Genomic DNA, 26,689 nt, shown 5'->3' with positions numbered 1-26,689 from the left:
CAGGTGTACCTAAAAATGAGATGCCAACCTGGGGAAGCTGCAACACAGAACTACATGCATGCTAGAAAGTGAAAGCAACATGCTATAGGTAGGCCTAAGCAATCCCACAATCAACAGATCATGTCAAAGCTCTGCAGTCCTGCCACAACCAGTTGTGAATGGTAGTGGACCATGGAACAACTAATGGGAGGAACAGGCTACATGAATATCCTCAATGATGGCGGAGCCCAGCACATGAATGCAAAAGACAAAGATGAAGTGTTTGCAACCATCTTCAGCCAGAAGTGCCAAGTGGATGTTCCATATCGGCGTCTTCTGGAGGTCCCCACCAATACAGAAGCCAGTCTTCAGCCAATTCGATTCACTCCACGTGATATCAAGAAATGGTTGAGCGCACTGGATATAGCAAAAGATTTGGGCTCCGACAACATCCCGGCTTTTGTGCTGAAGACTTGTGCACCAGAACAAGCTGCACCTCTAGCCAAGCTGTTCCAATACAGCTGCAACACTGGCAACTATCCTTCAATGTGGACAACGGCCCAGGTATGTCCTGACCACAAGAAACAGGATAAATCTAATCCGGCCAATTACCGCCCCACCAGTCTACTCTCAATCATCAGCAAAATGATGGAAGATGTTGTTGACAGTGTTATCATATGGCACTTGCTCACCAATAATCTGCTCGCCAATAATCTGTTCCACCAGGACCACTCGGCTCCAGCCCTCATTACAGCCTTTATCCAAAATGGACAAGAGCTGAATACCAGAGGTGAGGTGAGAGTGACTGCCTTTGCCATCAAAGCAGCATCTGATAGAGTATGGCATCAAGGAGCCCTGATAAAACTGAAGTCAGTGGGAATCGGTGGAGGGGGGGGGGGAACTCTCCACTGGCTGGAATCATACCTAGCACAAAGAAAGATGGTTGCGGTGGTTGGAGGTCAATCATCACAGCCCCAGGCCATCGCTGCAAGAGTTCCTCAGGGCAGTGTGCTGGGCCTAATCATCTTCAGTTGTTGCATCAATAAACATCCTTCCATCATTAAGGTCAGAAGTGGGGATGTTCGCTGATGATTGCACAGTGTTCAGTGCCATTCGAAAATCCTCAGATAATGAAGCAGTCCATGCCTGCTGCAGCAAGACCTGGATGACATTCAGGCTTGGGCTGATAAGTGGCAGGTAATACTCATGCCACACAAGTACCAGGTTATGACCGTCTCCAACAAGCGAGAGTCTAACCACCGCTCCTTGACATTGAACAGCATTACCATCGCCCAATCCCCCACCAACATCCTGGGAGTCACCATTGACCAGAAACTTAACTGAACCAACCACATAAATACTTTGGCTACAAGAGCAGTTTAGAGGCTGGGTATTCTGCAGCAAGCGTCTCACCTCCTGACTCCACAAAGCCTTTCCACCATCTACAAAGCACAAGTCAGGAGTGCGATGGGCCACCCCAACCTGCGAGAGGACACCATCACAGGTCGGGAGTATAAGAGCTGGAGCATGCCACTACAACTTCCAGCGCAAGTCGTCCCAAGTGTGTGAGAACTTTGAGGTGGGTGACTGGGTGACGTCATCAAGGCCCAGGTCGCCGGTTAGAGTGTGGGCTGGAACATCGGCAGGGCCCAGTTACAGCATAGGAGCAGGAAGGTCGTAGCAAAGGTGCGGCAAATGAGGGTACGGGGCCCAGAAGCAGCATGGGCCAGCCCACCTGCGATTTGTGTGCACACTAGGTCCATGCAGCAGAGCTGGTCTCCAGTCGTCCTGGTTAACCCTTGCCACTGGATAAAGGCCTAGCTCTGTCAAGCTCATGTGGTGGCTGATGTGCAACGGTCACCAAACGTTAAATAAATCCACGCACAGGCATCTGGGAATATTGGGTCTTTCACTGAAACATCTATGAACTCATCCCTTTTGGTGTGGAAGCAAGTCATCCTTGTTCGAGGGACTGCCTATGATGATGATGATGGAATACTCTCCACTTGCCTGGATGAGTGCAGCTCCAACAACACTCAAGAAGCTCAACACCATCCAAGACAAAGCAGCCTGCTTGATTGTTTAAGGTGGTGGATGGGATGACATTCACTCGCTTCACCACCAGCGTACCGTGGCAGCAGTGTGTACCGTCTAAAAGATGCACTGCAGGATATCGTCAAAACTTCTTCGGCAGCACCTCAAAAACCCTCGACCTCTACCAACTAGAAGGACAAAAGCAGCAGGCACATGGAAACACCACCACCTCCCCTTCCATGTCACACATCACCCTGACTTGGAAGTATATTGCCATTCCTTCATCGTCGCTTGGTCAAAACCCAGGAACTCCTTTCCTAACAGCACTGTGCGAGTACCTTCGCCAGACAGACTGCAGCAGGTCAAGGCAGCGGCTCACACCACCTTCTTAAGGGCAATTAGAGATGGGCAATAAATGCTGGCCTTGCCAACGACACCCACATCCCATGAACGAATAAAAAAAAACTTCCAGGCTGCCACTTTTATGAAAAATGAGTGATAAGAAGAAAGATCAACAACGTGGGCTAGACTTTACATAAGAACATAAGAATTAGGAACAGGAGTAGGCCATCTAGCCCCTCGAGCCTGCTCTGCCATTCAATAAGATCATGGCTGATCTGGCCGTGGACTCAGCTCCACTTATCCGCCCGCTCCCCGTAACCCTCAATTCTCTTATTGGTTAAAAATCTATCTGTGACTTGAATACATTCAATGAGCTAGCCTCAACTGCTTCCTTGGGCAGAGAATTCCACAGATTCACAACCCTCTGGGAGAAGAAATTCCTTCTCAACTCGGTTTTAAATTGGCTCCCCCGTATTTTGAGGCTGTGCCCCCTAGTTCTACTCTCCCTGACCAGTGGAAACAACCTCTCCACCTCTATCTTGTCTATCCCTTTCATTATTTTAAATGTTTCTATAAGATCACCCTCATCCTTCTGAACTCCAACGAGTAAAGACCCAGTCTACTCAATCTATCATGATAAGGTAACCCCCTCATCTCCAGAATCAGCCTAGTGAATCGTCTCTGTACCCCCTCCAAAGCCAGTATATCCTTCCTTAAGTAAGTAAGGACTTCCACTTAGCTGACTATCACCCAAAAAATGGGCGATGTTCCAGCCTTCATGATCACTGGAACATCTCCCATTTTTAGGATCGCGACTTTCGGCTCAGCGTTAGCCCAGCGATGTGAAAAAGATGAAGCAATAGCCCGGTGATGTGATATGGTCCCAGCGATGTAAAAGGCAAAGCTTCCCAAGCAACGGCATTCTGCGCATGCGTTTTTTTGGGGAAACAGGTTTTCCCGCATTTCAGGAGGTCAGGGGTCATCCACACATGCGCAGAAGGCAGAGAGAGGAGAGGAGGAAAGCAGAGTGAGAGAGATATATGAGAGAGATAAAGAGAGAAAATATCATCAGACAGTGATGTGGGTGGGGGGGGGGGGGGGGGGGGGAGGAGGGCAAAGCCCTTTTCGGAAGAGGATAACGAGGCCCTCTTCCAGGAGGTGCACTCCCGGTAGGACCAATTAACCTGGGGCGGGCATGGGAAACCTCCACCCCGGGTCTACAGAAAGATTTGGGCCGAGATTGCGGACGTGGTCTCCTCGGCATTCCATGAGTGCCGGAAGCGTTGGAACAGCCTGGTTGCTTCAGCTCGAGTAAGTATAGATTTTATATTGTAATGATGCAAATTGTAATTATAATAGTAATGGATTGAATTTAAGCTTGTTATTCTTACATATATATATTCCCTGCTAAGATCTGGACAGGGCTATGAACCTGTGCCCTTTTTAAGTCTCTCTGGCTGCTGTCACTTACACACTGACCCAGCATGGACGGGGAAGAGCTGCCCTTGCTCACTGTCTGCCCTGGGACACTTTTGGACATTAGCTCCTGTCATTGCCGAGTTCAATGGAGATTGTCGTCGAGAGAGATGTTTGTGTCAAGCATTAGCTCCTCAACACGATCTTTGTTATAACCGTGCATCAATTGTGGATGCACACTATTAGCATACAACGTTGGAAACTGTTGTCTTTCCATGATATTACCTAGTTTATATGCCATGCTCTTGTCACGTTTGCAGAGGAAGATATCGAACAACCACAGTGAGCAGAGGCAGTGAGCAGAGGCACATCGGAGGGGGCCTTGCTCAGATGCAGCCACTGACCAACCTCAAGGAGCGTGCAGCGGCAGTTGTGGCGACCCACAGTCACTCGGCCACCACCCGTGGTGTTGCAGAGCCCTCCCTTGCGTCACGTGAATAAGTCACGTGAATAATGTGTCAAGCAGTGTTAAAGTAATGTAACATCATTTAACTATAATATACAAATGATGTCATGTTATGCATGCATCCTTTGTGCTACTCTTAGGTTGACAACATGACATAAGAAATAACGGCAGGAACAGGCCATCTGGCCATCTGTCCCCTTCTCTGTCCGCTCCCCATAAACCTTCACTTCCGTATCATTCTATCTCCGACTGATCCAGCCTCCACAGCTCTCTGGGGCAGCGAATTCCACATAGATTCTATATGATGCATTAATATGCAACGTCTCTCGGTCACATTTATTGTAGTAGTGCTGCTCCTCCTACATATACCAGCGCAGCGCAAGAATCCCTTCTGTTCCAATAAGCTCAATTGTGTTTTGCAGGTCTCCCAGCTCCAGAGATGCAAAGGGAGGCCACACCCTCACCTGCTCCATTGCAGGTGTTATTCACCACGGGTGAAGAGGACAAAGGAGGAGGAGACCATCAGCTCAGAGGAGGAAGGAGATGTTACGGAAACAGAGGAGGATGCCCGTTGCATCCCTCTGACAATTGAACCTGCGGCCACTTTGTAGTTTTCGACGGAAGAGGTAGCGGGACCAAGTGGCGTGCAGCCGGCGATGCCAAGATGTTTAATAATGCACACGCTGACCCCACGGAGGTCAGGTCAGCGAGGTCAGCACACGCCTCCTCTGGTCAATCTGATAGAAGGCTTGAGCAGATTAAAAGTGAGCATCTCCAGGCATTCATGATATTCACAAGAGACATGTCCCGGGTCAAGTGGAGGTTTCACAGCAGACGCTCTTGGAGATGCATGCTCTGACCACCTCCTTGCAGAATGCGTTGCTGGTGGGACACGGCACTGAACTCCAAGGTGCCGCCGTCAGACATACCACGAGCACTAGCACACAAGCGACTCAGGAGGAAGCACTTCCTTCTGACTCAGAAGGCAATTCTTCCCCTCCAACACCCCTCCCAACAGGCAATTGCGTCACCATCACCTCCATCATGGCAGGAAGTCTTGCCGGCGCCCGTTAGACTCGTCACGCTGCCCTGGGACCAAAACGGGGTGCGGTTAAGATACAGGGGGGTACAGGATCTGAAGGGAAACGTGGCCGCAGGTAGAGAGGGGGGTGTATTATTGTTATTGTTCTTGTTTTTTATTGTTGTTGGGTGATTGTTGGTGGGGTTGGGGGGGGGGGGGGGTGGGTGAGGGGGAAGTTACAGTTCAAAAAATAGTTACAATGTTGTTAAATTAAAAAATGTATTGAATTTTACAATTGTTGTGCAGTGTCTTCTAATAACATAAGTTAAGGTAAAACATGAATGCAACTGTTGTACAACAATCGCCAGGGAAGGATGAAACGCAATTTAACACAAATGCAACTGTTGTCTAACCGTAACTGTAACTGTCCGCAATGCAAGTTCATGCAAAGCGTTCATTTATGAGCTGCTGGCGCAACAGCTTTGCAGCTGTGTAACTCCCACGGGGTTTCTCCAGTCTTCCGGGGGGGGGGGGGGGGGGCGGGCATGGCTTCATCGCCAGGTTGGTTGTCCTCCCAGAGGTCCTCACCAGCCTCCTCTTCTTCCTCCTTGACGTCTGTCTCTTCCGCCTCCACTCCTTCCTGAGGTGGACCAGCAGCCCCATCTGGCAATTGTTGTCCTCTCCTTATAGCTAGGTTATGCAACATGCAGCACATCACAATAAACTCAGCGACCTGGTCAGGGTGGTACTCTAGGCTGCATCCAGAGTGGTCCAGGCATCTGAAGTGCTGCTTAAGCACTCCAATTGTCTTTGACGATATTGCGTGTAGCTATGTGGCTTTCGTTGCAACGATTCTCAGCTTCCATAAGGGGATTACGCCAGGGGGCGGGGGGGGGGGGGGGGGGGGTCATGAGCCAGCTGGCAAGGCCATATCCTTTATCCCCCAGCATCCAACCATGACCTTGTGGCTGACTGTCAAACAGGTCAGAGACAGCACTCTCACACAGGTTGTGCATATCATGGATGCTGCCTGGAAATTTAACATAACTGCCATGATTATTTGGTTGTGGTTGACAATGAGCTGCACATTCAGGGAGTGGAATCTCTTTCAGTTATGAAATATCTCTGCATTCTGCAAAGGTGCTTTCAGGGCGACGTGCGTACAGTCTATTACTCCCTGCACCTTGGGGAAGTTTGCTATCCTCGAGAAACCCAAAGCTCTCCCGATTTGTGTCTTCCTGGTCATAGGGAAGTTTATAAAGTCCATCTTGTGAGTGTAAAGGGCTTCAGTCACCTGTCGAATGGAGCAATATGTGGCGTGCTGAGAGATCGCAAATGTTGCCAGCTGAGGCATGAAAGGAGCCCGAGGCGTAGAAGGATAGTGCCGCAGTAACCTTTACCTCAACGGCCGGTGCGATCCGGATGGTGTTGGTAGGCTGCAGATTCCCCTTGATGAGTTGGCATATCTCATCGATGAGCTCCTTTCGGAAGTGCAGCCTCCTAAAGCACGCGTTATCAGACAAGTTGAGGCAAGATTGCTTTTCCCTGCAAGTTCGTCGGCTGTATATTCTCCTCCTCCGCATTATTCTGCCACCTCTTCGATTGGCCCCTTCACTAAACCCTTCACTTAACTCAACTTCAGACGCCAGCATGTGAGCATTTACAAGTAATGGTAGAGAAGCTACAGGCCCCATCACTATTGTTATAAATGCCCTTTGTACTGAAAAAAATATATAAATTATAAAATTATAAATATAAGTATAAATGTGAGTGGATCTATCAGTAAAAGGCCCTTAAATAACTCACAAGTTATAAGCTCCTTGTTTAAATAGCCTCCTCACTTCCTCAGACGTTCAAAATGCCATCTGTAGTGCCGAGTTCTGTGAGGAAGGCCAGGTAAAAGCAGCTTTTCTCCAGCGATCTTCTCGGCGAGCAATCAGCCCGGCAATGTGCCGAAAGCTGCGCTGGGTGATGTGTGGGCGATTACCTCAGAGATGTGATACGAAAGTTGGGCCGGAAATTTTCCGGCGAAGTTCTGGCTCAACTTTCCACTTTTGAAGCAAAATGGGCAATAGCCTGCCTTTTTGGGCGAAACATGGGCACTATCCCACGATCTGAAGTGGAAAGTCTAGTCCCATGGATTTTCATTGGCCCGGATTTTGCTCAGCAGCAAAAAACGACTTTTGCCGTTCACCTCGCTGACAACTGCCCACAGATTTTTTTGCAGACTCGTGAGTGGAGATTTCCACTAGTCCAGCTTCTGTTTCAGTGCTGCGCCCTCTACAGGGGATCTGTGGCATCTGTGGTAACAGCGAGGCTTTTCAACCAAACAAATTGAAGAATCTTCAGAGACATGAAGAATAAAGCAGGAAATATAAAATAGATTTGAATCATGTACAGAAAGCAAAATAAATAATGGGAAATACAGATGGGATGATGGGAGAGAAATAAAAGACAGAAAAACTGAAAAATTTGTTGTTTTTATTTAAATCTCCAACATTAGGTCACTTGGCTCAGCTTTGGCTGCTCTTAAAGGCCATACAGCATCTTGCAAAAGCTTTTTCATACAATGCAAATCTTTTGGAGAATCTTTGCTCATTGTAAGGAATACCAGTGCCAGGTTGAATGGAACACTTTTCCACTCTTTACCCAATTATCAGCATCGAATACTCAAATTGTTAAGTGTAACTTAGGCATGGGGGAAAGAAAATATTCTGATCAATGTGCCTTAACCAAATGAGAGTGGCTCCTATTGCGCCAATGGGAGTCTTTATATTCCTCAAATCATTTAGCATTATAGTCAGAGCAAGATTGTCATTTTATTACCAATTTGTACAGTGGACCTGCACATGTTGGGAACTAGACACATTAATTTCATATATAATCTATTGTAGGAAACAGGGTTGAGACTTTCAGCAGTCTCCCTTGCACTCAAATCCATGTCACATATATAAAAAGGACAATGCAAACATGTGCCCCAAAAATATTTTTCATACCTCTGCCAAGCAAGGTCCTCTTCCAAAAATATATTTCTGCTGGCTTTCCGTCCACTTACAGGAGTTCTAGGTTCACTAGGATCCAATATGGATATAGAATACGTTGAGTCAGTCAAAACATTTAGATCTTCACCAATGGAGCTACTGTCTGTGGAATGTGCATAGTTCAATGCTATTTTACGACAGTAAGTACATGCTCGAAGATCTCCTGAAGAGAGAGATGAAATCAATTTAGAATAGTTTCCAGACCTACAATAAATACATACATTGAAAAAGTTAATGGACCTACACATCAGTTCTAATATGAGCTTTAAACAGGTAAGCTACAAGCATTTGTTATGAATGTTTACAAGGCATTTTGTCCTTTACTTTATTAATATACCTTTTTTGAAACGAGCATTAGTATTAGATAGCATTAATGTTAGATATGCCAAACTAGGCACATGAGAAATACTTCACACCACAGGCAAAATTGGTCTACCCACGGTAAAGACTAGTGAATTTAATAAATTGCATTCCTCATATATATGCTTCAGAACACGGATATATACTAGTAGACATTTTCTATCGCCTGCATGCTACAGTAAATTGTACATTAAACAATTTTACCAACTGCACTTGGTACCAATAAAGACTGGAGGATTACAATTCTCAATTGCTCCTCTAACATCTATATATGGCAGCACCTGAATCCACAAACAATGCAGACCATACAATGTCCCCCCAAAAATAGCCCAATAAATTTAAATAATGTTACCTATAGTAAGATATCTCCACTAATTTAACAAATTGTTTCCTGGTTAAATTTTTCCACCAGTTTATTTTATGTTTTTTTAAATGTTTTAATTATATTTGATCATTTCTCTTTCCATCCAATGTATAAATTAAAAGCATGTTGGAAACCTGCTGGTTATATTTATCCAGCTATTTAATGCACCATAAAGTACTCATGACTATCACTTGCCCTATTCAGTTGCGTAAATTGATCAATCCTTGGCACATACATAGAGGATTGAACCTCTTAAATTAGTTTCACTATTTACATACCAGCATAACCCATGAATTTTCCAGGAATTTCTTGATTGCAACAGCGACTACAGAAGATCTGTCCACACAAACGGCAGTGATGTCGACGTCTAAAGGTGGTAAACTTCTCATTGCAATCATAACACTCTTTACACTGACTGTCTGGCATCCAGTACTGCTTCAGATCAGTATCCTGTATTGCAAAACATCGGTAATAATCTAGGATTCAGTGATCCTGAACTATTATAAAGCACAATAGTATCTACATACATGCATAACGAATGAACATGTTCTTGGCACATTCTTGCAATTTTTTTTGCCCAGTTTTCCTTTTCTCTCTTAGCATTTAGGGAAACTTAAAAGGAAATCCAAGGTCTACCATTCTGTTGCCGTGTGTTGATAAAATAAGCCGAGTCATTCGTTTTCTTTTTTGATGGCATTGGATGTTGGATAGAAAGATGTTGGACAGAACACCAGGCGAACATTCTACTTGTTTGAATAGCGCTGTGGGATGTTTCACTTCCACCTGAATCACCGGAACAGGCAGATGGGACCTCAGTTCAGCATCTCATCTGATAGACAGAATCTACAACAATGAAGTGCCCTCAGCATTGCATTGGAATGTCAGCCTACATTACCCTGGGAGTGTAACTCAAACCCACAGCGTTTTCTCAGCAGCAAGTGTACTACCAAGAGTGAGCCAAGTTTACACTAGTTACATTTTTTTTAAAAACACTACCTTTCAGCTAAAAGAGCTGACAACTTTAAGGATTAACTAAACTCAAGAGGAAAGAAAGGGGGAAAAAAATAAGTAAAATAGTTTAATCTAAAATACTAAGAGAAGAAACATGGGAAATATGTGTGTCTTGAATGTCTCCTCTAAAAAGAGATTTTGTTTTGCAAGTAGAAAGGTGGCTTCACTCAGATCCTCCATGGCAGTTCTACTGGCTGGAAAAATGCAAGATCTGGCAGATTCATATCCAGCTGACTACCACCAAGCTGATCAGAGATTGGCAGCTCAAAATTGGCTTTTAAAAAAAAGAGGGGACTGGCAGGGATTCTTGCATAATATTCAAATAAATGGGAGTAGTAGCAACTCTAATATACCTTTCACACAGAGCCAACAAAAACAGTGCTTGTAGTGAGATAAGCTATGCAAAATCACTTTTTTGGTTTAACCATGAGGTACCCCAACCAAGTAGAATGATAGGCAACTAATGAAGCTTGAAACCAATTTGACTGCTCAACTTAAAAGTCAGGCATTGTTGGAACTAAGCTAACTACATACATCGGTTGCATCCATATTTTCCAAAAGATGTGGCATAATATACATACCTATCTTATATGGACCTAATTTACCGTTGGTACTTTGAGTAAGGTCAACTTACTTTAGTAACTAGACAAATACCGTGAAAATTTCAAAATATACTCAATTTATAATGAAACAAATACACAAAAATAGAAACAGTTGCATCTATCCTTCTTGCCACTAAATCAGGATACATCATCAATCTGAAGTGGAAGATGGCAGCTTTCACACAGCCACTCTGTTAAGTGAGAAATCACGACTAATTCTATTGATATAATGCCGGAAATCTCAGCAGGTCATGCAGCATTTGTGGAGAGGACCCTTCGTCAGGACTGGAGAGTGTGTGTTCGGAAAGAACAGATTCTTAAACACTGAAAGGGGGAAGGGAAGAAAAAACAAAAGGGGATATCTGTGATAGGTTAGAAAACAGGAGAGATGAGAGAGACAAAAGGGATGATGGCCCAAATTCAAATGGTAATGCCAGGAGTTAGAAAAACGTCAGTCAAGATTGAACCCTGTGACCAAACATCGATCAACAATCTCCCAGTCTTCAGAGCAACAACTCAAGCTACCATAATGGCCCTCTTCAGAGCCAACATGCCAGATAGGTCCTGGAACAAGGATCTCACGTGCTCACACTCTAGGAAACCCACATTTCCAATGGCCAACAGTTCAACCTCTACCATATTCATGGATACAACCTAATAACTAGCCACTATCACTCGAAATATAGTCTGTCCATGTGTGAAAAACACCAACACTGATTTCAATGTCTTCCACACCACCCCCCTCACCCCAACTAAATAAGCCACCTAACACCACCGCCATCAAGAAAGGGGAGCTGCACAAAGCCCATAACTCAAAATGGCTGAAATCAGCCCTCCCAAATGCACCAATCCTAACCATATATGTTGGTGACTTTAACAGCCATCGCACTTCGTGGGACTATGAAATAAATGAAGCTGGTGGCAAAGAGCTCACGGGCTGGAAATCCACGAAATATCTGCAACTGGTCTTCGATCCCAAACAGCAAGCAACTTTCCACACCGCTCGCTGGCAATACAACTACAATCTGGACCTTACTGTCGTTTAAGTGGAAGCACACTTGATGCATCCCACATAATATTTACTTAGTTAATAGTCAACATAGGCCCATCATCACCTAACTCAGCATCAAAATCCCCATGATTCTGTTGAAACGAATCCCACGGTGGAACCTGGCTAATGGCGACTGGAACTGCTATAGGAAGCCGTCGAGAAAGTTGTGATCCGAATCCCCTTGACACCGGAATGTTATCACCGGTTCATTGGCATCCTTACCGCTGCTGCCACGAAGAGTATCCCCCAGGGCTTCACTCCCCCTGCTGGACAAAAGAAACCCAGGATCTTCTCCATCGGTACAACCAGGCAGGCAGCCTACAGGATGCGAAGTCCCTGGTCTCTAGACTCATCCAGACGCCAGCAGTGGATTGAGTGTGTTGAAGGTCAGGACATCACACACTCTAATTGATGTGCCTGGGCCCTACTACGATGTCTTAGAGCAACTAATCTGACAGAATATCGGATCTCAAAAGTCCAGCCTAACTCCATAGCCTCCAAACTGGTCGAGAGCACAAAAGAACTGCTCAACAAAAACACCAAGCAAGAGATCTATTGTCAACTACACCGGATAATGAAAACACTCCATAAACCCCCACTGCCATCAGCACAGAAGAGAAGGAGGGTTTAAACACAAGAAAGGGAAGGTGGCCGGCCTGCCTTAAAACATTTTGCCTGCGATGGATGATGCTAAGCTGTGTGTCCTTTTGGGCAACAAAGTCAGCACGCCCCGGTTCCTCAACAACAGACTGCCGTATGGCTCATTACTCGCACCAACGCTCTTCAATGTTTACACGAGCAAAATGCGGTCAACGACGTCACACATACTTGCATATGCAGATGACCCTGGCAATGCAAGTGCAACGGAGTCCTAAACACCATGGAGGAATATTTCTGGAAATGGAGGCTTAAAATCAAAACACCCACAAAATGTCACTGCATTCCATCTTGATAACCGGAGTGCTAAGCGCACCCTAAAAGTAACCTTCTGCGGCAATACTGTGCAATATGATCCCACTCCGACCTATCTCGGGGTGAAGATGGACTGCACGCCAATCGTCCATGACCACCTGAAGACGACAACTGATATATATTATATATTTTTTTCTGGATGAGGAATGGTCACATTAAATTGGATGGTACAGGTACTGAGCAAGGGGATATTAGGGTTGGCTGGCTTGGGGTTGGGGGTGCGGCAGAGAGATCATTGAGGGGTGGGGGGGGGGGGGGGTGGATCGCGGAGTCAGGCTAGCGATTGTGGGAGTCGGCAGCAAGCAAGGACTTTAATTTGTTCATGTCGGAGTTCTGCACATGCACCACCCGGTGGCCGGGAATAGTTCTGGACGAGGGGTGGCTTGTTCTTTAAATTTGCTATTGCGGATCTCAGATCGTCTGTTGACTATTTCATGAAAATGCTCTGTCTACTTCCTATTTACATCTTCCAGTTTGGTGACAAACTTAATTTTGATTAAACCTTTCTGCGGTGATTAAAGTTTCTTGCAAGTTTCTATGCAATCCTTTAGAGCTTCTTCATAAAACTCCCCTTACAGCAGCCATTCCGGCCTCTTGAGCTTGCTTTTTCTTTTGCTTTTATGTGGTGCATTACATTCATAACTTAACTCCTTGTTTGCTATATACTATACCTGACTTTTTCCCTCCATTATTTCTTTCAGGCGCTTTAGAACTGTCGTCAGGCTCCTCAGTTGTACTGCTGTTCGAGGATCATGGCTCCCCATAGACACATCTGGTTTTCTGTGACCATCTAATAAATAAACCAAAAACAATATTAAACAACAGTTTATAACAGGAAACAAGGTAATTTTGATTAGATCATTTATTTATAATACCTTTTTATTTTGTAAGCCAAGCTGTTCAGGAGCTGGATGCTTTGTAATTGTTCTTTTTACAACTATTCTGGGATATAGGGCAGTTTGAACGAATACCTTATTTATTGTGGCAGATGGGAGCTAAATCAATACTCCAGTTCACTGTTAATGGCACAACTCCAAAATTAGGTAGTTACCCACATGAAAGAAAACTTGGAAGACGAGTAACATTAGACTATTTTGTTGGACACTTCCTACTACTTTCATTGATCAATATCTCCAATCATTTCACCTCCCCAGGCAATTGGATGAGAGAGACACCCATTTATACTCCCTCACCTCCAACAATGGCTGAAATTTGAAACATCTTGTGGAATACAACAGCTGTGAACAAATAACCCATTAGGAATGAAAATAAGTTGTAACATCACTGGAAGGTATATTACAAAGTATAACATTGCAGGTCTTTCAGCTATGAAAACTGGGTAAACCACAGGAATTTGAAGGCAATCTTTAGTCCTCAATATTTCAAAATACAAAAATCGAGAGAACCACTGTTGAAAACAGAAGATGGAAAGCACACTGATTCAACTCTTTTGGGGGTTTGGGAAGAGTACCCACTATGAAGAGCAATATTTTTGGTTTCAAGAGATATTGGGCCGGCTCACATGCACTAGCTCTGAAAGATATTGCCTCTATTGTAACTGGTTTAGGGGTTGGAAGGAAGATCACCTTAAAACTTAGTCACTACTTCCCCCATTGAAGATGTAGGTATTACAGAAGGCATCCTTAAATCATACGCATTGAGAATCCCCAATATAGGAGAGCGAGAGTGTAAACCTATCATCTAGGAAAATAAGCACTCTTGGCAATAACATGACTGATATGACAACATTTCAGAATTTTTAAATCCATTTTACACAATGTTTCAAAAGAACTAAAGATGAAGTGGAAGGTGTCTAGCCTTACTAAATTTCAAAATGTAGACCAATGCCGAGGTGGTTTTATAGTAGGCGCCAATAAATTTACATGATCAAAGCAGTATTTGATATACAAGGCAAGCATGACAGGAAAACACTTGCCCAATTTTCAATACAACAACTTCCATTTATATAGTGCTTTTAATGTAGTAAAACGTCCCAATGTGCTTCACAGGGACGTTATCAGACAAAATTTGAAACCGAGCCACAGAAGACGACATTAGGACAGTTGGGGTGATGGAAATACAAGATTTTGCATCAGTGTCCTTGATCAGAATTGATGAAACACAGACTTCGAGGCCTTTGAGCTGGGTAAGTCCAACAGACTTTTCTCCTCTTCAGTTCTAACTGGAGATCTGAAGTCCATGGGGGGGCCGGGGGTTGGGAGAAGGGGGAAGCCAGGGATTGTCCGTCGCTTATATGCAATATTGCACCTTTAAGGTAAAACGACTTTCATCTGAAGGTGCTGTTAATTATAAAGTGGAGTAAAAAAATGTTTTAAAAGGGACATTCAACTCAAGGGCTAATTCTTTATTTTCTGAGCATTGTACTTTTTGTAGCTTGCTGTGTCTTACTACTGCTGTGCATTATTCTATCCATTGGCAGGATAAACACACCAACTTCAGTGTTCTCGCTCAGGCCAACATCCCCAGTATCGAAGCATTAACCACGCTCGATCAGCTGCGTTGGATGGGCCACATCGCCCGCATGCCCGACACGAGACTCCCAAAGCAAACGCTCTACGCGGGGCTTCGACACAGCAAGCGAGCCGCAGGTGGGCAGAGGAAATGCTTCAAGAACACCCTCAAAGCCTCCTTGATAAAGTGCAATATCCCCATTGACACCTGGGAATCACTGGCCCACGACCGCCCAAGTGGAGGAAGAGCTTCCGGAAGGGCACTGAGCACCGAGTCCTATCGCCGAGAGCATGCAGAAACATCGAAACAAGGTGCAGGAGTAGGCCATTCGGCTCTTCGAGCCTTCACCACCATTCAATAAGATCATGGCTGATCATTCACCTCAGTACCCCTTTCCTGCTTTCTCTCCATACCTCTTGATCCCTTTAGCCGTAAGGGCCATACCTAACTCCCTCTTGAATATATCCAATGAACTGGCATCAACAACTCTCTGCGGTAGGGAATTCCACAGGTTAACAACTCTCTGAGCGAAGAGGTTTCTCCTCATTTCAGTGCTAAATGGCTTACCCACCTTATCCTAAGAATATGTCCCCTGGTTCTGGACTTCCCCAACATCGGGAACATTCTTCCCGCATCTAACCTGTCCCGTCCCGTCAGAATCTTATAAGTTTCTATGCACTCCCTCAATAGCAAGAACGTCCTTCCTCAGGTTAGGAGACCAAAACTGAACACAAAATTCCAGGTGAGGTCTCACCAAGGCCCCTGTACAACTGCAGTAAGACCTCCCTGCTCCTATACTCAAATCTCCGAGCTATGAAGGCCAACATACCATTTGCCTTCTTCACCACCTGCTGTACCTGCATGCCAACTTTCAATGACTGATGTACCATGACACCCAGGTCTCGTTGCACCTCCCCTTTTCAAATCTGCCACCATTCAAATAATATTCTGCCTTCGTGTTTTTGCCACCGAAGTGGATAACCTCACAATTATCCACATTATACTGCAGCTGGCACTTGTTTGCCCACTCACCTAACCTGTCCAAGTCACCCCGCAGCCTTTTAGCGTCCTCCTCACAGCTCACGCTGCCAATCAGCATAGTGTCATCTGCAAACTTGGAGTTATTACACTCAATTCCCTCATTCAAATCATTAATGTATATATTGTAAAAAGCTGGGGTCCCAGCACTGAGCCCTGCGGCACCCCACTAGTCACTGCCTGCCATTCTGAAAAGGACCCGTTTATCCCGACTCTCTGCTTCCTGTCTGCCAACCAGTTCTCTATCCATGTCAGTACATTACCGCCAATACCATGTGCATTAATTTTGCACACCAATCTCTTGTGTGGGACCTTGTCAAAAGCCTTTTGAAAGTTCAAATACACCACATCCACCGGATTGCCCTTGTCCACTCTACTAGTTACATCCTCAAAAAATTCCAGATTTGTCAAGCATGATTTCCCTTTCATAAATCCATGCTGACTTGGACCGATCCTGTCACTGCTTTCCAAATGCGCTGCTATTTCATTTTCAATAATTGATTCCAACATTTTCCCCACTACTGATGTCAGGCTAACTGATCTATAATTATCCGCCTTCTCTCTCCTTCCCTTCTTAAAAAGTGGTGTTACATTTGCTACCCTCCAGTCCACAGGAACTGATCCAGAGTCGATAGACTGTTGGAAAATGATCTTTCTAGGGCTACTTCCTTAAGTACTCTGGGATGCAGACTATCAGGTCCCGGGGATTTATCGGTCTTCAATCCCATCAATTTCCCTAACAAAATTTTCCGCCAATAAGAATTTCCTTTAGTTCCTCCTTCTCACTCGACCCTCGGTCCCTTAGTATTTCCGGAAGGTTATTTGTGTCTTTCTTAGTGAAGACAGAACCAAAGTATTTGTTGAACTGGTCCGCCATTTCTTTGTTCCCCATTATAAATTCACCTGAATCTGACTGCAAGGGACCTAAATTTGTCTTCACTAATCTTTTTCTCTTCGCATATCTATGGATATATTTTGCAGTCAGTTTTTATGTTCCCAGCAAGCTTCCTCTCATACTCTATTTTCCCCCTCTTAATTAAACCCTTAGCCTTCCTCTGAATTCTAAATTTCTCCCAGTCCTCAGGATTGTTGCTTTTTCTGGCCAATTTATATGCCTCTTCCTTGGATTTAACGCGATCCCTAATTTCCCTTGATAACCATGGTTGAGCCACCTTTATCGTTTTATTGTTACTCCAGACAGGGATGTACAATTGTTGAAGTTCATTCATGTGATTTTTAAATGTTTTCCATTGCCTATCCACTGTCAACCCTTGAAATATCACTCGCTAGTCTATTCTAGTCAATTCACGTCTCATACCATCGAAGTTACCTTTCCTTAAGTTGAGGAACCTAGTGTCTGAATTAACTGTGTCACTCTCCATCTTAAAGAATTCTACCATATTATGGTCACTCTTCTCCAAGGGGCCTCGCACAAGATTGCTAATTAGCCCTTTCTCATTACACATCACCCAGTCGAGGATGGCCAGCCCTCGAGTAGGCTCCTTGACATATTGGTCTAGAAAACCATCCCTAATACACACTAGGAAATCCTCCTCTACCGCATTGCTACCAGTTTGGTTAGCCCAATCAATATGTAGATTAAAGTCGCCCATGATAACTGCTGTACCTTTATTGCACGCATCCCTAATTTCTTGTTTGATGCTGTCCCCAACCTCACTACTACTGTTTAGTGGTCTGTACACAACTCCCACTTGCGTTTTTTGCCCTTTGATATTCTGTAGCTCCACCCATACCGATTCCACACCATCCAAGCTAATGTCCTTCCTTACTATGCGTTAATTTCCTCTTTGACCAGCAACGCCACCCCACCTCCTTTTCCTTTCTGTCTATCCTTCCTAAATGTTGAATATCCCTGGATGTTGAGCTCCCAGCCTTGGTCACCCTGGAGCCATGTCTCCGTGATGCCAATTACATCATATCCATTAATTGCTATCTGCGCAATTAATTCGTCCACCTTATTGCGAATACTCCTCGCAGTGAGACACAGAGCCTTCAGGCTCGTCTTTTTAACACACTTTGCCCCTTTAGAATTTTGCTGTAATGTGGCCCTTTTTGCCTTGGGTTTCTCTGCCCTCCACTTTTACTTTTCCTCTTTCTATCTTTTGCTTCTGCCCCCATTCTACTTTCCTCTGTCTCCCTGCATAGGTTCCCATCCCCCTGCCATATTAGTTTAAGCCCTCCCCAACAGCACTAACAAACACTCCCCCTAGGACATTGGTTCCGGTCATGCCCAGGTGCAAACCGTCTGGTTTGTACTGGTCCCAACTCCCCTAGAACCGGTTCCAATGTCCCAAGAATTTGAATCCCTCCCTTCTGCACCACTCCTCAAGCCACGTATTCATCAGTGTTATCCTGCAACTCCTACTCTGACGAGCACGTGGCACTGGTAGCAATCCTGAGATTACTACTTTTGAGGTCCTACTTTTTAAATTTAGCTCCTAGCTCCCTAAATTCAACTTGTAGGACCTCATCCCATTTTTTTTAAACCTATATTGTTGGTACCTATATGCACCACGACAACTGGCTGTTTACCCTCCCCCTTCAAAATGTCCTGCACCCACTCTGAGACATCCTTGACCTTGCACCAGGGAGGCAACATACCATCCTGGAGTCTCGGTTGCGGCCGCAGAAACGTCTATCTATTCCCCTTACAATAGAATCCCCTATCACTATAGCTCTCCCACTCTTTTTCCTGCCCTCCTGTGCAGCAGAACCACCCACGGTGCCATGAACTTGGCTGCTGCTGCTCTCCCCTGATGAGTCATCCCCCTCAACAGTACCCAAAGCGGTGTATCTGTTTTGCAGGGGGATGATCGCAGGGGACCCCTGCACTACCTTCCTTCCACTACTCTTCCTGTTGGTCACCCATCCCCTATCTGGCTGCGTAAGCTTTACCTGTGGTAAGACCAACTCACTAAACGTGCTATTCACATCATTCTCAGCATCGTGGATGCTCTAGAGTGAATCCACCCGCAGCTCTAGTGCCGCAATGCGGTCCGTCAGGAGCTGCAGCTGGATACACTTCCCGCATATGTAGTTTTCAGGGACACTGGAAGCGTCCCTGACTTCCCACATAGTACAGGAGGAGCATAACACATGTCCGAGCTCTCCTGCCATGACTTAACCCCTAGATTAACTTAATTTGGCAACAATAAATGCTAAAGGTTACTTTCTGATAAAGAAAATGAAAAAAAAACTCACCAATCACCCGCCAATCACTTACCTCCTTGGTTGTGACGTCACCTTTCGATTTCTTTCTACTATTTTACCTTCTCTCCCTGCTGCAGCTGCACCAGCTTGCCTCCGACAACGCTCCTCAAACTCCTGCCGTGCCTCCCGCCTGATGGGCCTTTTGGAGGCCTCCTGGATCTCCCGCTCCGCCTCAGACGATGCTCTTCTAACTCCCGCCGTGCCTCCCGACTGATGGGCCTTTTGTAGGCCTCCTGGATCTCCCGCTCCGGCTCAGCCGACGCTCCTTGAACTCCTGCCGCGCCTCCCGACTGATGGGCCTTTTGTAGGCCACCTGGATCTCCCGCTCCGCCTCAGACGACGCTCCTCGAACTCCCACTGCGCCTCCCGACTGATGGGCCTTTTGTCGGCCTCCTGGATCTCCCACTCCGCCTCTGACGACGCTCTTCGGGAGGCGTGGCGGGAGTTCGAGGAGAGTTGTCGGAGGCCAGCTGGTGCAGCTGCAGCAGGGAGAGAAGGCAAAAAGTCGAAAGAAATCAAGCGTAGACAGTGGAAGGAGCACGCGTCAACCCAGGCTCCCCGATCACCCTTTCCTTCAACCACTTTCTGCTCCACCTGTGACAGAGACTGTAGATCCCGCATTGGACTCTTCAGTCACCTGATAACCCACTTTTAGAGTGGAAGAAAATCTTCGACTCCAAGGGATTCCCTATGATAATGATTCTATCCATAGATAAACCTAAAAATAAGTTTCAAATGACACATATTGGCCTGATGGGATGGATATGTTCTGCCTTTCTAAGGAGTCAGGAGAACACACACTTTGGCATTTCCAGCAATTATTAGCACAATTAGAGGAGGTAACAGGGGGTTGATGAGGTTAATGCGATTGACGTAGTGTACATGGATTTCCAAAAGGTGTTCAACAAAGTGCCACATAATAGGCTTGCTGGCAAAATTGAAGCCCATGGAATAAAAGGGACAGTGGCAGCCTGGATATGAAATTGGCTGAGTGACAGGAAAGAGAGTAGTGGTGAACTGTTGTTTTTTTAGACTGGAGGAAGGTATACAGTGGTCTTCCCCAGGAGTCAGTTCTAGGACCACTGCTTTTCATTATATATGTTAATGACTTGGGCGTGGGTATACAGGGCACAATTTCAAAATCTGCAGATGACACAAAACTTGGAAGTATAGTCAACAGGCAGAACACATGGCAGATGAAGTTTGACACAGAAAGACCTGGTGGTGTATGTGCATAGATCGTTGAAGGTGGCAGGGCAGGTTGAGAAAGCAGTTAAAAAGGCTTATGGGATCCTGGGCTTCATAAACAAAGGTATATAAAAAGAGTACAAAAGTGTTGAAATGATGATAAACCTGTATAAATATACTGGTTCGGCCCCAACTGGAGTATTGCATCCAATTCTGGGCACCACACTTTAGGAAGGATTCAAAACTTGGTAGCATTCTATACCACTCATAGCACATATATAGGCTCAGGTTTCAGTTCAAAATTAACTTGGGTCTGCTTATTTTGGCCGAAGGCACAAACCAAAATGTTGGGAAGAGCAATACATGGTAACACTAGTTCTGGGGAGGCATCCTTGCTGAAGTCTCCTGAAGGCCTTAGAGAAGATGCAGAAAAGATTTATGAGAATGATTTCAGTAATGAGGGACTTCAGTTGTGTTGACTGACTGGAGAAGCTGGGGCTGTTCTCCTCCAAGGGAAGAGTAAGAGATTTGATAGAGGTCATTCAAAATCATGAGGGGTCTGGTCAGGGTACATAGAAACTGTTCCCATTGGCGGAAGGGTCGAGAACCAGAGGACATAGATTTATGATTGGCAAAAGAACCAAAGGCGATGTAAGAAAAAACTTTTTTATGCACAGAGTGGTTAGGATCTGGAATGCACTGCCTGAAAGAGTGGTGGAGGCACACTCAATTTTATCTTTTCAAAGGGAATTGGATAAGTATCTTAAGTAAAAAATTTGCAGGGCTACAGGGAAAGGGCAGTGGAGTCTCGGCACGGGCTTGATGGGCCGAATGGCCATCTTCCGTGCTGTAACCATTCTATGATTCGAAACTTGGTAGCATTCTATACCACTCATAGCACATATTTCAGGTTTCAGTTCAAAATTAACTTGGGTCTGCTTATTTTGGCCAAAGGCACAAACCAAAATGTTGGCAAGAGCAATACATGGTAACACTAGTTCTGGGGAGGCATCCTTGCTGAAGTCTCCTTAATCTGGTTGGGAATTGACATCTTGGATGTGGCCTCCTTCCTCATTAATGGGAACCATCTTCCCTGCACTGGACAATAATCTGCCTCCATATAATTCTCTCTTCGTGACTGAAGGGGTGCACCTACTGAAACGAGCTGATGGCCATCAGTAATTTGTTTACTTTAGACATCACATACAAACATGATACAGGACCCTTCTAATTTTAATAAAAAGTATTAGTTGGCAATGTTCTAATAGTAGTACAGCACACACATTTTGCATCAAAGCCAATTGCCTACTTCAGCTCCGTCATTATTTTCTCTCTAGATTCAGTTAGACTATTGCTAATATTTTACCAAAATAGCATTCATTTTATATATTTACTTCATATTCAATTGTTCATTGCTGAGATTTTTAATTTCAAATTAGAAAAAACAGTGGAACAGTCCTTTATATTGTAGTTTTGAAAAGTATATGCATTTTAACATTTTACCAGTCTAAAAAGTCCAAACTCAATATATTCAGGGAATAATCTGCTTAACTGTAAAAACAAGAATAAAACTAGCTCTGTTCTTTTTCCTCATACTTAATATCTTTATTCTATCAGTGTGCTGGTGCTTGTTTTCAAATCCTTCCATGGCCTCGCTCCTCACTATCTCTAATCTCCTCCAGCCCCACAACCCTTTCCTCCCTCCTCCCCCCACCGCGCACTCCTCCACTCTACTCTCTTTTCTCCCCCCGCCCCACCCGAGATATCTGCACTCCTCTAATTCTGTCCTCGAAAATCCCGGACTATAATCGCTCAACTATTGGTGGCCGTGCTTGCTGTTGCCTAGGCCCCAAAAGCTCTGGAACTCCCTGCCTAAACCTCTCCACATCTCTTTCCTCCTTCAAGATGCTCTATAAAAGCTACCTCTTTGACCAAGCTGTTAATTTCTCCTTATATGGCTCGGTGTCAAATTGTGTCTCTTATAATACTCCTGTGAGGCACCTTGGGACGTTTTACTACATTAAAGGCGCTATATAAATACAAGTTGTTGTTGGTGCTGTCTATGCAGTGGTTATAAATGGGTTTCAAATGTTTTGTTTTTATGTTTTTAATTTTTTTTAAGTTTCATCTTTCACTTCATCTTTCAAGCTTTATCTCGGGTGTCCTTTCTAGTTCCACATTCGATGACAAGAGTATAAAAATGAGGTGCATGTAGGCATAAACTGCAGTCACACTTTAGTTCATCCTTTATGAACTGAAACTTTATTTGAGAAAAAAACGTTTCAAGAAAGGAACTACAGACACTGCTCAAATGCAATAGGAAAGAAACTTGCATCCTGTCAAACAAATTATGTAACAGAGCTTCTTGATATTTTGTCATTAGAAAACTCCACTGCTGTAAGAGTTTTAGGTACTGCAGGTGAATTTGGCTCCAGTGACCATAAGACATGTGAAAGATATCCAAACGGGTTATGCTAACTTTTCAGCACTGAACATGACTTAATATGTGCAGAGCAATTTCCAGAATTAAGTTCTGCCAATAATAGGCCTACACTGTGACACATACTATAACTTGCTTCAAAGGATACCATATCTGAAATATGTATGGAAGAGCTGAACTACATTTTTCAAACTACTCTAAAATATATAAAAAGGAGGTAAACTCACTCTTAAAAGATGAAGCTGGTTCTCTTTTGTGACACACAATGGACCTTGCTTGCAACTATGGGGAAGGCAGGAATTCCCATTAAAAAGTAGCAAAAACATGTCTGCAAACATGCTAAGACATGATGTCAAAAAGACAGCGTTTAAGCTACAAACATTCATCAGTTGTGCTTCTAAAAATCTTTTTCTAAATGCCTTTAATTTATTCTGCAAGTGTAGATACATTTGATTTGTATCTGTTTTTAATGAGCGTTCCCTTGCTCTATATAAACTTTGTGAATTCCTGTTTTCTGCTTATGAGATGTACATGTAGTTAAATCAGTTGTTGGAAAAGTCAATTCCAATTACTGGAAGGCACACGGACAAAATGGGAAAAACTGACAAAAGTGTGACCCAAGGTGCTTAGCGACCTCCCGGATACACTTCCTTCACTTAGGCAAGGGACTCCCAGTGTCAGTGAGGATGTTGCACTTTATCAGGGAGGCTTTGAGGGTGTCCTTGTAATGTTTCCTCTGCCCACCTTTGGCTCGTTTGCCATGGAGGAGTTCAGAATAGAGCGCTTGCTTTGGGAATCTCGTGTCTAGCATGCGGACAATGTGGCCTGCCCAGCGGAGCTGATCAAGCGTGGTCAGTGCTTCTATACTGGAGATGTTGCCCTCGTCGAGGACGCGAATGTTGGTGCGTCTGTCCTCCCAGGGAATTTGTAGGATCTTGCGGAGACATCATTGAAAGTATTTCTCCAGCGACTGGAGGTGCTGCACATGGTCCATGTCTGAGCCATACAGGAGGGCGGGTATTACTACAGCCCTGTAGAGCATGAGCTTGGTGACAGATTTGAGGGCCTGGTATTCAAACACTTTTCCTCAGGCGGCTGAAGGCGGCACTGGCAGCGGTGTTGACTCTTGTCATCAATGTCTGCTCTTGTTGATAAGAGGCTCCCGAGGTATGGGAAATGGTCCACTTTGTCCAGGCCCGTGCTGTGGATCTTGATGACTGGCGGAGCAGTGCTGTGCGGTGAGGACAGGCTGGTGGAGGATCTTTGTCTTACGGATGTTTAGCGTAAGGCCCATGCTTTCGTACGCCTCAGTGAATACTTCGATTATGTCCTGGAGTTCAGCCTCTGTATGTGCGCAGACACAGGCGTCATCCGCGTAGTGTAGCTCGACGAGAGGTTGGGGTGGTCTTGGACCTGGCCTGGAGACGGCGAAGGTTGAACAAGTTCCCACTGGTTCTGTAGTTTAGTTCCACTCCAGCGGGGAGCTTGTTGACTGTGAGGTGGAGCATGGCAGCGAGGAAGATCGAGAAGAGGGTTGGTGCGATGACGCAGCCCTGTTTGACCCCAGTCCAGACGTGGATTGGGTCTGTGGTGGATCCGTTGGTAAGGATCACTGCCTGCATGTCGTCGTGGAGCAGGCAGAGGATTAAGAACAACTTTTGGGGGTATCAGAAACGGAGGACGACGTTCGACAGTGTCAAAGGCCTTTGTAAGGTTGAAGGCGGCCATGTATAAGGGTTGGCGCTGTTCCCTGCATTTTTCCTGCAGCTGTCGCGCTGCAAAAATCATATCCACTGTGCCCCGTAGAGGACGAAATCCGCACTGTGACTCCGGGAGGAGCTCCTCGGCCACAGAAAGAAGACGGTTAAGGAGGACTCTAGCGACAACTTTCCCAGTAGCTGATAGCAAGGAGATCCCTCGGTAGTTGCCATAGTCGGACTTGTCCCTTTTTAAAAAGATGGTCACGATCACTGCATCTCTCAGATCTCCCGACATGCTCTCCTCCCTCCAGATGAGAGAGATGGTCATTTATTCGCGCCAACATTGCCTCTTCGCCATACTTTAGTGCCTCAGCAGGGATTCCATCTACTCCCGTAGCCTTGTTGTTCTTAAGCTGTCTTATGGCTTTTTCTACTCGTGCAGTGTTGGGGTTTTTACTGAGGTGGTGGCGGGATGGAATCGAGAACACTCGAGTCAAAGGCAGAGTGTCGACTGAGGAGATCGTCAAAGTGCTCCTTCCAGCGGGCCCTGACTGCCTCAGTGTCCTTGATGAGTGTTTCCCCATTCTTGGCCAACATTGGGGTGGGGGCCTTGGGAGTTTAGACCATAGGTGGCCTTGACTGCGATGAAGAATCCTCGTACATCATGGCTGTTGGCTAGCTACTGTATCTCCTGTGCTTTCTCCATCCACCAGCTGTTCTTTAGGTCCCGGGTTTTTTGTTGGACCTCAGCCTTGAGCAGTCTGTAATGCTGCTTTGCTACTCCAGAGTTGGGTTGTTACTTGAGGCTCAGAAATGCTCTGCATTTGCGATCTATTAGCTCTTGGATCTCCTGATCATTCTCATCAAACCAGTCCTGATGTTTCCTGGTTGAGTGACAGAGCGTCTTTTTGCAGGCACTGGTTATGGAGGCCTGGAGGGCAGACCAAGCGCTGTGAGCATTCTGCGTCTCAGGGTCATCAAGGCACGCCAGGTTAGCTGTGAGATGCTGGCTGTATAGGGCTCACTTAGCTGGGTCTTTATGTGCCCCGACATTGACTTTTTTGTGGCACTGCTTCTGCCACCACCCCCATCACCCGCCGCTTTGAGGCTATGTTGATGTCGATGATGGATCAGATTAGGCGGTGGTCCGTCCAGCGGTCGTCAGCTCCTGTCATGGCGCAGGTGAGGCACACATCCTTGATCACTGGCTCGGACGATGACATAGTCGAGCAAGTGCCAGTGTTTGGAGCGAGGGTGTTGCCACGATGCTTTGTATTTGTCCCTCTGGTGGAACAAGGTGTTAGAGATGAAAAGTTCATGTTCTAGACACTTGTCAGGAGTAGGGTACCGCTGGAGTCGGCTTTCCCTATCCCCTCTCTGCCAATCACGCCTCCCCAGAGGGCTGTGCCTTTGCCGAACCTGGCGTTGAAGTCACCCAGGAGGATCAGTTTGTCGTCCGCAGGGACAGGGATTTTGAGAGATTGGAATAAAAACCCAGTTTGGTCTCATCTGTTGCATCGAGTGTTGGGGCGTATGCACTGATGACTGTGGCGCATTGATTCCAGGATAGGGTGAGTCGAGAAATGTTACGTACTGCGCAGGTTAGCCATGCTTTGGTTCCTGAGGATGTCTCCGTCAGCTACTTTTCAGTTGGTGCAATGTGCTATCATTCATCGTGGTCCTTCAAATCACAGTCTCCAGCCTGCGCTGTGAGCCTACTCATGCCACCCACCCTGTCCCCTCTGCTGCTAACCATTTGTCTGTGTTCTGTTATATTTTGCAGAATGTGAGGCCAACCCTGAAGATGCAGAAGATTCAGACAAGGATGAGCCTGAAGAGAATAATATCTTCCAATCCCACCTTCCAGACCAAGGGCATGGGGGTGAGGGTGAGGGGGAGGGGGACACGGAGCTGGATGAAGCCCCCACTGTTTTACTGACTTTGGAGATGGTGCAGATGCC

At 45.5% G+C, this 26,689-nt stretch overlaps 1 protein-coding gene across 4 annotated transcripts in view; it reads right to left on the bottom strand.

Annotated features, from left to right (window-relative positions):
- The window catches only part of pikfyve (phosphoinositide kinase, FYVE finger containing), a 215,381-nt gene that overhangs the window by 105,993 nt on the left and 82,699 nt on the right, over positions 1–26,689 (bottom strand). For all 4 annotated transcript variants that reach the window (XM_070876033.1, XM_070876034.1, XM_070876035.1 and 1 more), the window contains exons 4-6: positions 13,331–13,449; positions 9,302–9,473; positions 8,255–8,462 (exon numbers count right to left, since the gene is read on the bottom strand). In XM_070876033.1, coding sequence (XP_070732134.1) covers positions 8,255–8,462; positions 9,302–9,473; positions 13,331–13,449 — 499 coding nt within the window. The remainder of the gene's footprint in view (positions 1–8,254; positions 8,463–9,301; positions 9,474–13,330; positions 13,450–26,689) is intronic.

This window comes from Pristiophorus japonicus, chromosome 3, assembly GCF_044704955.1.
Source record: "Pristiophorus japonicus isolate sPriJap1 chromosome 3, sPriJap1.hap1, whole genome shotgun sequence".
NCBI classification, from domain to species: domain Eukaryota; kingdom Metazoa; phylum Chordata; class Chondrichthyes; family Pristiophoridae; genus Pristiophorus; species Pristiophorus japonicus.
The sequence above is the reverse complement of the archived record's forward strand: the minus strand, read 5'-3'. Positions and strand labels throughout refer to the sequence as shown.